Raw genomic sequence first — 13,417 nt, forward strand, 5'->3', positions numbered from 1 at the left:
AAGCCAATTGTGAGAGCATGCACAGATGCTCGCTCGGGACTGTCAGGGGTCCTTTCTGTGACGGGCACTTGTGGCAATTAGATGACGCCTTGTCTGGCAGGCGGTGGTCAGCCCCCACCCTGAGCACCCCTTCCTGACCTGCACCCCCTTCCCTGGCCCTATTCAGGGATGGAAGAGGCTGCTGGCTTTGTACACTGGTGAATGCCTTTTGTAAAGCCGAACAGTCCCATCCAAATGATCCCACATCAAAACCACCACCTCAAAGGGGCTGTTGTCAAAGAGGCTTTCTCAAAGCACCACTGGAAAACGTCACGCGCCCAGCACATTACCAGCGTTTTCAAAGCCAGGACTACCTTCTGCGTTAAGCTGGTGGCACAGACAACTCCCTTCCTCTGAGCAGTTTCAAAACATCCAAGCCATGACTTGGGAATGCTGGAGGTACTCGGCAGGAAGATACAGAGCTGGAAGAATTACTCTTGCTGCAGAGATTTGGGTTTCAAAAGGTTTGATTCCATGGTTATGCAGCTAGTGACTGGAGAACCTGGAAACCAAATCCATGCACCTCAGCTCAGAGAGAAAGTTGCTTTCATCAAATATAATGCTGCCAAAGTGTTCTTGCCGAAGAAGGCCTTTGGCCCTAAACACACTAATTAAATTCAGGCTTCATGCCCCACCATATCCATCCACATGCTTCCTGCAACATCAGACAGGAAGCAGCACCTGCCTTGTGGGAGTCCACGTGGGACTCCATGGCCGGCTGCCTTTCCCTGGACCTCTGGGCAGTGTGCGAGGAGCTCTCTTTGTCCATCTGGGATGGCTGCTCAAATCACAACACATTCCCAAACTTTCACCGTAAAAACTGGCAAGAGTCAGGAGGCAGGGGTCCTTCTGACTTGGGCCAGGCAAAGTACACCGTGCAGGCCGAGTCCTGCGTGGGGCCTGTTTCTGCAATAAGGGCTCACTGCAGCACAGCCATGCGCCTTCACCCAGCGTCTGCAGGAGCCTCCTGCCGCAGCAGCAGAGTTGACACAGACCGCCTGGTCCTCAAGGCCTAAAATATTTGCTATTTACAAACTTTTCACAAAGTTTGCTGATCCTTGATTTAGTCAAGAGATGATTATCAGGCTGGGCATGGTGGCTCACGCCTGTAATCCCAGCACTTGGGGAGGCCGAGGCAGGCAGATCACTTGAGCCCAGGAACCCAGGTGTTCAGGACCAGCCTGGCCAACGTCGCAAAACTTTGTCTCTACTAAAAATATTGCTGTTTTGTTTTGTTTCTCTGATAATTTTTTTTCTTTTTTTTTTTCGAGATGGGGTCTTGCTCTGTTGCCCAGGCTGGAGCGCAGTGGTGTGATCTCGGCTCACTGCAACCTCTGCCTCTTGGGTTCAAGTAATTCTCATGCCTCAGCCTCCCTAGTAGCTGGGATTACAGGCACACGCCACCACGCCCAGTTAATTTTTGTATTTTTAGTATAGACAGGGTTCAGAGTTTCACCATGTTGGCCAGGCTGGTCTCAAACTCCTGGGCTCAAGTGATTCACCTGTTTCAGCCTCCCAAAGGGCTGGGATTATAAGACGAGAGTCACCGTGCTCGGCCCCGGTTTTGTGGCTTTAAATGTCACCCGTATACAGTGACTCCCAAGCTTGCGTGTCCAAGTAGCTCCCTGATCTTGCCCTAGGATGCCCCAAATGAACCCTTGATTCCAAGCCCATCCCACCTGCCGCGTGTAGAGCACTCAGTCTCCCCCCCTTTTTTTTTTTTTTTTTTTTGAGACGGAGTCTCGCTCTCGCCCAGGCTGGAGTGCAGTGGCGCGATCTCAGCTCACTTCAAGCTCTGCCTCCCAGGCCCACGCCATTCTCCTGCCTCAGCCTCCCGAGTAGCTGGGACCACAGGCACCTGCCACCGCGCCTGGCTAATTTTTTGTATTTTTAGTAGAGATGGGGTTTCACTGTGTTAGCCAGGACAGTCTTGATCTCCTGACCTTGTGATCCACCCGCCTCGGCCTCCCAAAGTGCTGGGATTACAGGCATGAGCCACTGCGCCCGGCCATTTTTTTTTTTTTTTTTTTTAAGAGATAAAGTCTTGCTGTGCCACTCAGGCTGGGGTGCAGTGGTGCGATCGTAGCTCACTGCAGCCTCAACCTCCCAGGCTCAAGTGATCCTCCTATCTCAGCCTCTCTAGTAGCTGGAAAAACAGGCATGTGCCACCACATCTGGGTAATTTAAAAAAACGTTTTAGGAGAGACGAGATCTTCCTATGTTGCTGGGGCTTAAACTCCTGGGCCCAAGCAATCCTCCTGCCTCGGCCTCCCAAAGTGTTGCAATTATAGACATGAGCCACTGTGCGCAGCCTCCCCAATTTATTTAAAGATAACTCCAATCTTAAAGTTGCTCAGACCCAAGCTGCCAGGGTCCCTTTTGATTCCTCTCTTTCTCCTCTATACCTTCCAACCATTTGTCAGCAAATCTTGCCATTTCTACCCTAAAAACACACCCAGAATTTGCCCACTCTTCAGCGTCTACCCCATCCTCAAGCACCATCATTACTTTTGGATTCCCGCCAAGGCCTCCTCTGCTCCTGATCCCTCCCTTCTGCCCTGGCCTCCACACCTAACTGGTCTATCTCCAGCACACACAGCAGCCAGAGAGGCCTCTGCAGACATGTGTCCGATTCACTCAGAGGAAAGGCTCCAAGAGCCAGTGCCCAACCTGGTCTCCCTCACCTCCTGTCCCCCACCAGCCCCCTCCTCCAGGCTCCCACACACCAGGTGCGCCCCCACGGCAGGGTCCCTGGAACTGGCTCTCACTTCCTCGAGGTGCTACTTAAAACACCTGCTCACAAGGCCTTCCCTGAGCTCTCATCACAGTCCACACCCTTCCCAGAGCCCACATCCTTCATCATCAGAGCCCACATCATCAGAGCCCATACCCTTCCCAGCACTCCTTATGACCCCAGCGTTAGCCTTTCTCAGGAGCCTTGTGGCTCAGCTTCACTGATCTTACTCACTGCTTGTCTCCGGAAGGAAAGCTCAAGCAGCGGGAAGGCAGAGATCTGTCTGGTTTTGTTCTTGCCACATCCTGAAGCTACAGCAGAGCCTGGCACATGGTTGGCACTCAATAAATGTCGGCTGGGTGAATGGATGAACGAACAGATGGACAAGGGGGTGAATGGATGGCGTTACAGGCTTACATTTGTGTCTCCCCAAAATACACGTGTTGAATCTTCACCCCCAGGGTGAAGGTATTAGGAGGTGGGGCCTTTGGGAGGTGATGAGGCACGAGGGTGGAGCCTCATGAATGGGATCGGCACCCTCACGAAAGGGCCCCAGAGAGCTCTCTTGCCTCTTTCTGTCACGTGAGGACAGAGACTTAGGCAGTCTGCAACCTGGAAGAGCGCCCTCACCAGGCCTGACCCTGCTGGCTCCTGGGTCTCGGACCTCCAGCCTCCACAACTGTGGGAAACAGACTTCAGCGGCTCAGACGCCACCAGTCTATGGGCCTTTGTTCTAGCAGCCCCAACAGACCAAGACAGATGGAGAACAGCGTGCCCTGAAGACGGATTCGGTTGTGGTCCCGGGCATCTCTGATGCTCCTAGGTAGAGATGAAGCCAGCCCTCCCTCCAGCCAATGGCCCAATTACATCAGGGCCCCCACTCAGAGCTACCTTCTCTTCTCCAGTCAGGGGAAGATGAAAAATCTCACATGGCCATAACCTCCCCTTGAAAGCAGATTTCATTTAGATCGTGGTTTTGTGTCGTTATTTTCCCAAGAGATCTGGTTCCATGAATTTGGGGAGATAACTGGGGCAGAGCAAGCTGTGTTTTATGATCCCTGTGTGGCAAAGGCTCAAATGAGACCCTGATGCACAGTAGGTGATCAGGCATTTCTCGAATCAATGATTGGATATGGCTTTAAGGAGGTAGCTTTAGAATTCACAGATAGTACACAAATTGCTGTACCATTTTGGTCAAAACTCTGTCCAAAACCAGAGGGGGGCTGGCACCTCGGTCCTTCCCCTTCAGAGGCTGGTGCCAGGCCCCTGTCCCTCACCTGTGCTCGGGTGTGAGTGGCACTTCATCTTCATCAAGATCCAAGGAGTTGAGATTGAGACACTCCTGCAGAAGCAGCCTCTCGCGCTCCTGCTCCAGGGTCTGTTCCCTACAGGAAGTCGAGGGCCAGAGTCGGGGGTCAGTGTTGTTCCCCATTGTGCAGTCACCGGGCTGCAGGGATTCCCACCAATGCGGCAAGGCCTCAGGGCCAGAGGGCCGCGCCGTCCTGGCTGGTCTCCCTGCAAAGCCGCTCACACAGATTTTTCAGGCAATGGGGACGGGTTGCGTTACATAGACTGTGCTTTCCCCAGATGAGCAGAGAGGAGCAGGTGGGCCAGAAAGAGACAGTTCTCACCACACAACTCCCAACGCATCTTTACTTGTGCACCCTTTTTTTTTTTTTTTTTTTTTTGATACCAGACATCACTGTGTTGCCTAGGCCAGAGTGCAGCGGCTTTATAATAGATGTGACCAAAGTGTACGACAGCCTCAAATGACTGGGCTCAAACGACTGCCCACCTCAGCCTCTCAAGGGACAGCAGGCAAGCACTCGGCTTCACTGTTTTTTAACGCACCAAGGCCGAGTGCTAGCCCTGCTGCTCCTCAGCCACGTGACCAGGAAAGAGCTCGTGCCCTGGCTGTTCAGCATCCCCGACACCTGCACGGCCTGACTGCAGGCACTTAGGGCAGTCCTCTGCTCCGACTCGTTCCCTTTCTCTCCTTACCCTTCCCGCCTGGCTCCTGGGGCTCTGTTTTCCACCACTAGCCCCTGTGTGCCTCACTTCCTCTTTCCACTGGCTCCCACAATAGGCCCCACACACCTGTTACCTAGCCAGAGCCCCGACCCTCACCCTCCTCCCGCCCTGCAAACCAACGCAGCCTTCCTTGTCCTCGCGCCCAGGCTGTGGAGAGCGCCCTGGGAGCCTCCTCAGTCCCTGTCTGGCCCCTCCAGGTGCCCATCCTGGCTGTGCCCATGGCTCCTCAGTTCTCTAACATTTTCTCTCCACCCCAGGCCTGTCGTGAGCTCAGATCCTGCTAGCCAGCCATTCACTGAGTGATTTCCAGCTGAATGTGACCGGGCGCCTCCAATGACCCATGTCTACCACCCAGGCCACCAGACCCACCAGAAGCCCCATCGCCCTCCTGCCAGGGGCCTCCTGGCTGTGGGCCCCATCCCAGGCCCCCTCAGCCCCTCATCACTGTACCTCTCTTGCCCTTTCCATCCCTTCTCCATATGCAGCCTGCGCTTTCTTAAACAAGAGAAAACATCTCTCTGCCTGCTTCAGTTTCTCCCACAACTCAGCCTTGGGTTCAGTAAGGCCCCTCAGGCTCCAGCCCCCTGCACATCTTCTTTCGGCTGCATCTCCTGCCTCGCCCCTCCAACCCCTCTGCTCTGAGAATGTGGGTCCTGGCCGGCACAGTCTGTCTTACCCACCTTTACATGTGCAGTCATCCCCCTCCCGCCAAACCACACTTTTCCTGCAAGGTTCAGTGACAAGGACACATCTGGGAGCCTTTTCCGACTCCAAGTTAGGTGTCACTCTTCTGGGCTCCTCCGTGGCGATGAGACAGTGTGGGGAGTATGAGATCATGACGCTAAATTGCCAGGGAAGCAGAGGCTGCACCGTCAGCTCCACTATCCAGAGCCTGGCACGGCATAGCACACAGCGTGCTGGGGACTGAATGTCTGTCTTCCCAGAATCCCTATGTTGAAGCCCTCACCCCAGTGTAGATGTATTTGGAGTAAGAAAGTAATTAAGGTAAAATGAGGTCATAGGATGGGCCCTGATCCCACAGGATTAGCGTCCTTGAAAGAAGAGACACCGGACAGCTTGTGCTCTCTCTGCCACGTGAGAGGACACAGCAAGAAGCAAGAAAGAGAGCCCTCACCAGGAACCGACTGACCGGAACCTCAATCCTGGGCTGCCGGCCACCAGAACTGGGAGAAATAACTGTTGTTTAAGCCCCAGTGTGTGCCATCCTGTCACAGCAGCCCGAGCTGACCAGCACAGAGCAGGACCCTCCCCATGCCAGACACACCAACAAGCAGGCACGAGGAGGCCCCAGCTGATCATTTCCCTGCCAATAATTTCAAGCGTCTACTAAATGTACATCACCATGCTGGGCACCATGGAAATCTATAGGCATGGTCCCTTCCCTAACGTACAATCTAATGGGAGAAAATCTACTGAGGTGAAGGAGCTAAACAACGCAAGTCCCTGGGTCGGAGGAGCCCAGAGCGGCTACACAGCAGAGGCAGATGACATGACTCCATGGCGGGGCAGAGGGGCAGGAACGGACTGAAGAATAACTCATCCCAGTGCATAAGGAGCTCCCTGCCAACAGGACTGGGAACTCTGAGGAGGGTCAAAAGAGAGGGCATCAGTCCTCCCACCAGGAGAGCTGGGTGTTCCCGAGTGGCATTGCCCCCACCCACACTTCTGCAAACACAATGGACATGCACTGAACAAAAACAACACGACACAACAACAGGACAGGACAGACTTAGGAAGTGTGAACAACCTGCTCACGTGCCATCGAATAGCGTGCCCCCATGAAGACGACCCCTGTCAGTCTCCAGCCACCTGTACCTCCCTAGGGATTTCCAATCTCATCAGAGGTGACTGCTGCCTTCAGCGCTGTCTTTGGAAACCACTTAGGGCAGACAGGGAGAGAGCTAGTTAGAAGCTAATATGTGGGGAGAAGGCAAGTGTGAAACTCAGAGTGGATGGGAAAATGGGCAAAGCAGGCCTGCGTGTTGGGGAAGAAGGTGGCAGCAGAAATGTTAGGAAGTCCCGTCTGCCCAGCATGACCCTCCAGCCACAGCCAGGCTGTAACCCTAAGCCACAAAGCGGTCTGCTTTTCCACTTCCCTCTCACGTAACCCTTGAGTGGGAGGAGACACCCTAGGACTGGCAGGAGTTGGGCAGAATGGAGCCAAAGTGGAGAGGGGACCCAGAAGGAGGGCTCTGTTTATGGTAGGAGTCTGGGGGCTCTCTGCCTTGGTGATGTCACCCCCTGCCCTGGCGACCGTCCCCCATGCCTGTTACTGATCAGAGCACACAGGTCAGGCTGAGTCTGGGTGGGAGGCTGCCGCCCTCTGACCAGACTCTGCAGTGAGTCCCGGGACTGCTGCGAACCCTGCAGAACAAGCACCCGATGACAGGCCGCGCCCTGTGCTCACCTCTTCTCCTGCAGTAAGTAGTCCAGATTGTTGAAGTAGCTTCCTGAGACCCTCCAGGATAACTGGAGAAACAGGACGTGGGAATAAGGACGACAGAGAAGGACAAAGATAGAGGGGAAAAAAATTTTTTAAAAAACTATATTAAGCCTTTATTTATTTTGTTTGCTTTTCTGAAAAAATACTATGTTCACGTGATTAAAAAATCAGAAAGTATAAAGGCGCAGGGTAAAATGTCTCCCTGCCCCACCCCCAGCCACCTGTTCCCTCCCCACAGGTGCCTATGGGACGGGCATTCCTCGTGTGCTTTCAGAGACACTTCGCACAGAGACAGCAAACAGTACCGCATCGCCGGTGCCAGCACACCCCACCACACAGCCTGTCGTGCACCAGGCTCTATCCTGCACCACACTCTTCCATCTCAATCATCTGACATCATTCCCTACCAAAGCCAAAGAGCTGCTCTCCCCGTCCCCTTCCCCATTGTGCCCCTCCCCATTGCCCTCTCCTCCTCTCCCTCCCTCTCCTCTCCCTCCCTCTCTCCTTTTCTCCCTCCCTCTGTCCCCCTCTCCCTTCTCTCTCTCAGGCTGTTATAAACGGCTGAAGCCCATTCTTAGAGTAAGTGTTCTCCATCCACGGCCTGTAAACGCCCCGTGGTCTACAGAGCAGCAGGAGCTTACTCCCAATTTGAAGTTCATCACCGAAGTTTCATTTAGGACTCCCCATCCACTGGACCAGAGTCGGCTTGAGTCTCTGCGGACAACCAAGCCCAGAGCTCAGCTCTGAGAGCCCTCCTTGCTCCGGGGCCATCACCCTAACCTCAGCCATGAAAGCCTCAAGGGGACCCATGCAGTGGCATCAAATTTGGTGCCACCCGAAGCCATCTGTCAGCAGAAGTTACGGGTGGAGACACAGGGCGAGGTGCATCCTGGCCTTGGGGGCCTGTGCTTCCAGCTATGAAGGCCCAAGGGCTGAGGGGGGATGGTCAAGGGGAAGTGGCTGAGGAAGGGCAGCTGGGGCATGGCTGAGGAGGGGGTGGCCTGGGGTAACTATAAAGGGGTGGCTAAAGATGGGTAGCCAAGGAGGAAAGGCCAAGGGTGGACACAGGCTCACCTCTGGGGCTGCAGCCTGCTGGCTCGGGCCTGCCATGTTCCAGAACAGCTTCTCCGGTAAGGCCAGGCCCCTCTTCGGGTCCAAGTCCAGGTGTTCCTGCTCCGACTCCTCGGGCAGCTCACCGGCCAGTCTCCTCAGGCCCTGGGGGCCCGACACACCCACCCACCTCTGGGCTGGGGCCTCCCGACCGGCCTGCAGCACCGTTGGGTTGAGGAACTCCACGGGCGGGGGGCTCCAGTCGGTGGGAAACGTGTCCCCGGGTGCCTGCATCTTGGGCTTCTTTGGCGATGTAGGAGCTGGAGCCGAGGCAGGGCTGCAGGGCCGCCGGGCAGGGCAGCGGGGCCCCTGGTCTAGGGGATGGTCTGACAAGCCATCCTCCAGGCTGGACAGGGGGATGGGCATGGTGGCGGCTGCCTGCACCCCTGCAAACAGGACAGAATACTGTGGTCCCCCTGCCCACCTGCCACCGTCCCAGGCGTCAAGCCACACTGGGTAAGGAGAGGAGCAAATGGGTGAGAGAACAACTTGGGGTTGCTGTGGGAAGGATGCAAGGGAAATCCTTCTGCCATGGGCTCTCCATTTCCTCTTGCCCCCAAACCTCAGTGAGGATTTACCTGTGCAGGTGAGAGACGCCTACCTTCTCTCGGAGGAAGTGCTAGCACTGTCTCCTGGGGCTCAGCCATCTGCAAGCAGTGGGACATCTGTTCTGGAAGGAAGTGTCTGTCAGGGGAGGTGAACCTCCAGAAGAAAGCTAAAGGTTCTAAACCCTGTGCTTCCCAGAGAGGAGGGCCTGGGCCCACTGTGCTCAAGAGGGATTCCTTCTCCAGGTCCGCCCTGAGGACTGGGCCTCCTGATCCCACCAAGGTCGAGTTGTTGACATGGAGCGAACAATCTGACTTCTCATTTCACGGACATGATGGGCAAATATGAGGACATCAAATTTATTATTATTTTTTTTTGAGATGGAGTCTCACTCTGTCGCCCAGGCTGGAGTGCAGTGGCGCGATCTTGGCTTACTGCAACCTCCACCTCTAGGGTTCAAGTGATTCTCCTGTCTCAGCCTCCCGAGTAGCTGGGACTACAGACACGCGCCATGGCACCCAGCCAACATCAACATTTTTCTAAACCCATACAAAATTAAAACCACAACTGGGCGCGGTGGCGCACACCTGTAATTCTAGCACTTTGGGAGGCCGAGGCGAGCGGATTGCCTGAGCTCAGGAGGTCAAGACCAGCCTGGGCAACATAGTGAAACCCCATCTCTACTAAAATACCAAAAAAAAAAAAAAAATTAGACGGTCATAGTGGCATGCGCCTGTAATCCCAGCTACTTGGGAGGCTGAGGCAGGAGAATCGCTTGAACCCGGGAGGTAGAGGTTGCAGTGAGCCGAGATGGTGCCACTGCATGCCAGCCTGGCGACAGAGCGAGACTCTGTCTCAAAAACAAACAAACAAAAAACCCAAAAACAAAAACCAAACCAAACCAGCACAGCTCAGCAGAAAAGCTATGTTCTGAGATGACGCCCCACCCATCTTTCTTACTTGGTGCCACCCTGTAAGTCTGTCTGTTCACAAGGTGTGGGACACGAATGTCTGGTTCCTGCCATTTCCCAAGCACCAGCACAGACCTGGCCCACGGGAGGCATCTGTGCATTTCTGCTGAATGAATGAGTGATTTAAGAGGCCCTGGGGCTGGCCCAACAAGCGTTCTCTGGTAGGAGGAACTGCCTGCCTGTCTCCAGTCAAGATGGACCATGCCACACACAGAGACATCTCCCATTGGATCAGGCCCAGGCTCAGATAAACTGCAACACAGATGAAAGGCTAATAAAGTGTCTAATGATCAAAGGACACAGCAGTTTACAGAAAACAACAAGATTCAAATCCAATAGCGAAAGAAATTCAAATCAACATGACTACGACATATGGTCAATAAATAGTTAAAACATTAAAATTTTACAATAATGAGGCTGGGCGTGGTGGCTCATGCCTGTAATCCCAGCACTTTGGGAGGCCGAAGATTGTGGGTCATCTGAGGTCAGCAGTTCAAGACCAGCCTGGCCAACATGGCAAAACCCCATCTCTACTAAAAATACAAAAAAAATTAGCCAGGCATGGTGGTGCATGCCTGTAATCCCAGCTACTCAGGAGGCTGGGACAGGAGAATCACTTGAACCCAGGAGGCGGAGGTTGCAGTGAGCCGAGATCACACCACTCTACTCCAACCTGGGCAACAGAGTGAAACTACGTCTCAAAATTAATTCATTAATTAAAGATATAAATTATAATATCCAGGGTAATTACTATGGAAATAACTTTAAAATATACAGAAAAGGGGCCGGACGCGGTGGCTCACACCCGTAATCCCAGCACTTTGGGAGGCCAAGGTGGGTGGGTCACGAGGTCAGGAGATTGGAGACCATTTTGGCTAACACAGTGAAACCCCGTCTCCATTAAAAAAAAAAAAATTAGCCGGGTGTGGTGGCGGGCGCCTGTAGTTCCAGTTACTCGGGAGGTTGAGGCAGGAGAATGGCATGAACCGGGGAGGCGGAGGTTGCAGTGAGCTGAAATCACGCCACTGCACTCCAGCCTGGGCAACAGAGTGAAACTCTGTCTCAAAGAAAAAAAAAAAAAAGGAAATGAGGCAATTAAAACAATACACTACAAGAAAATAAACACAAAAGAAGGCATTAATGGAAAAAAAAGAAAAATATACAGAAAACAAATAGCAAAATGGCAGAAGTCACTCCTTATCAGTAATTGGTTTAAATATAAATGGATTAAATTCTCTAATCAAGACAGAAATTGGCAATATAGATTTAAAAAACATGATTCAACTACCTTACGGTATCTAGCAGAGACTCACTTCATATCCAAAGACACAAATAGGTTGAAAATGCAAGTATGCAAAAAGATATTCCATGCAAACAGTACTAAAAGAGAGCTCGGTTAGTTACACTAATATCAGACTTAAATGACTTTAGGTCACACAAATAAACTTTAAGTCAAAAAGCACAAGAGACAAAGATATTATATATTGACGCAAGAATCAATCACCAGCCAGGCGCAATGGCTCACATCTGTAATCCCAGAACTCTGGGAGACCGAGGCAGACGGATCACTTGAAGTCAGGAATTCGAGACCAGCCTGGTCAACATGATGAAACACCATCTCTACCAAAAACACAAAAATTAGCTGGGCTTGGTGGCATAAGCCTGTAATCCCAGCTACTTGGGAGGCTGAGGCAGGAGAATCGCTGGAACTCGGGAGGCGGAGGTTGCAGTGAGCCTAGACAGTGCCACTGCACTCCAGCCTGGGTGATAGAGTGAGACTCTCTCTCAAAAAAAAAAAAAAAAAAAGAGACAGACCCAATCATCAGGAAGCTATAACAGAGATGTCAGTCAAAGAATAAAAAATTTCCGACAGATGGGGGAATGAATTCCAGAGTTCTATTGTATAACATGACAGAATAACATGTATAGTAAGTATAGTTATGTACTATGTACAGTTATGTATACTAAATACATTGTACAGTAATGTATAGTATTCTTGAAAATTGCTAAGAAAGTAGATTTTAAGTATACTGGCCAGAAAAAAATGGTTAGTATGTGAAGTAATATATATGTTAATTAGTTGGATTTAGCTATTCCACAATATATGCATACTTCTTTCAAAAATTGTTTTAATTGATGCATAACACATGTATATATGGGTCTACTGGGGGTACATGTGATAATTTATACAATTCGTAAAGATCAAATCAGCATAACTGGGATATCTATCGCCTTAAATGCTTGTCTTTTTGCTCGAAACATTCCAATTATTCTCTTCTAGCTATTTTGAAATATACCATAAATTACTGTAAACTAGCCGGGCACGGTGGCTCAAGCCTGTAATCCCAGCACTTTGGGAGGCTGAGACGGGCGGATCACGAGATCAGGAGATTGAGACCATCCTGGCTAGCATGGTGAAACCCCATCTCTACTAAAAAATACAAAACAACTAGCCCGGCGAGGTGGCAGGCGCCTGTAGTCCCAGCTACTCGGGAGGGTGAGGCAGGAGAACGGTGTAAACCCGGGAGGCGGAGCTTGCAGTGAGCTGAGCTCTGGCCACTGCACTCCAGCCTGGGCAATAGAGCGAGACTACGTCTCAAAAAAAAAAAAAAAAAGAAAAAGATTACTGTAAGCTATAGTCACCCTACTAATCTACCCAACACTAAGCCTAATTTATTCTATCAAGCTGTATATGTGTACCAATTAATAAATCTCTCTATCTCCCATCTACACATTTCAAAACATGTTACAATAAACGTACCGTAGTTTCCCCTTATCGATTTCACTTTCCACTTTCAGCTAACTGCCATCAATCACAGTCTAAAAATATCAAGTGCCAGAAGGCCTGCCTTGGCCTCCCAAAGTGCTGGGATTACAGGCATGAACCACCACACCCGATCTAATATCCTACTTTCAATAATAAAACAACTACACAGAAGGCCGAAAGTAGGGGAATTGAACACCGCTATAAACCAACAGAACACTTTACCCCACAACATCAGAATACACATTCTTCCCAAGTACACATGGAATAATCTTCGGGACAGACCACACGGTAGGCCATAAAAAAATTATTATTTTTTTTTGGCGGCAGAGGGGAAGACAGTGTTACTCTGTCACCCAGGCTGGAGTGCAGTGGCACGATCTCAGCTCACTGCAACCTCCGTCTCCCAGGTTCAAGCAATTCTCCTGCCTCAGCCTCCCAAGTAGTTGGGACTACAGGTGCCCGCCACCATGCCCGGCTAATTTTTTATATTTTTAGTAGAGACGGGTTTCACTGTGTTAGCCAGGATGGTCTCAATCTCCTGACCTCATTGGCCTCCCAAAGTGCTGGGATTACAGGCATGAGCCACCATGCCCGGCCAAAACAATTTTTAATAAACTTAAACACTGAAATCATAGTATCTCCTGACCACAATAAAAATTCCTAGGTATAATATCCAAGAGAACTGAAAACAAATATCCGCACAAAATATTGCACACAAATATCCACAGTAGCATTATTTGTAATAGTCAAAAAGC

General features: G+C 51.4%; 1 protein-coding gene across 2 annotated transcripts in view; it reads right to left on the minus strand.

Annotated features, from left to right (window-relative positions):
• Positions 1-8,612, minus strand: part of FAM178B (family with sequence similarity 178 member B) — a 98,039-nt gene extending 89,427 nt beyond the window's left edge. The window contains exons 1-4 of one of the 2 annotated variants that reach the window (XM_073023234.1): positions 8,505-8,612; positions 8,343-8,459; positions 7,233-7,294; positions 4,051-4,158 (exon numbers count right to left, since the gene is read on the minus strand). In XM_073023234.1, coding sequence (XP_072879335.1) covers positions 4,051-4,158; positions 7,233-7,294; positions 8,343-8,459; positions 8,505-8,612 — 395 coding nt within the window. The remainder of the gene's footprint in view (positions 1-4,050; positions 4,159-7,232; positions 7,295-8,342; positions 8,460-8,504) is intronic. The other variant, XM_073023235.1, reaches the window with a different exon arrangement.
• Between the last annotated feature and the right edge of the window lie 4,805 nt (positions 8,613-13,417).

Source organism: Chlorocebus sabaeus, chromosome 14 (genome assembly GCF_047675955.1).
Source record: "Chlorocebus sabaeus isolate Y175 chromosome 14, mChlSab1.0.hap1, whole genome shotgun sequence".
Lineage (NCBI taxonomy): Eukaryota > Metazoa > Chordata > Mammalia > Primates > Cercopithecidae > Chlorocebus > Chlorocebus sabaeus.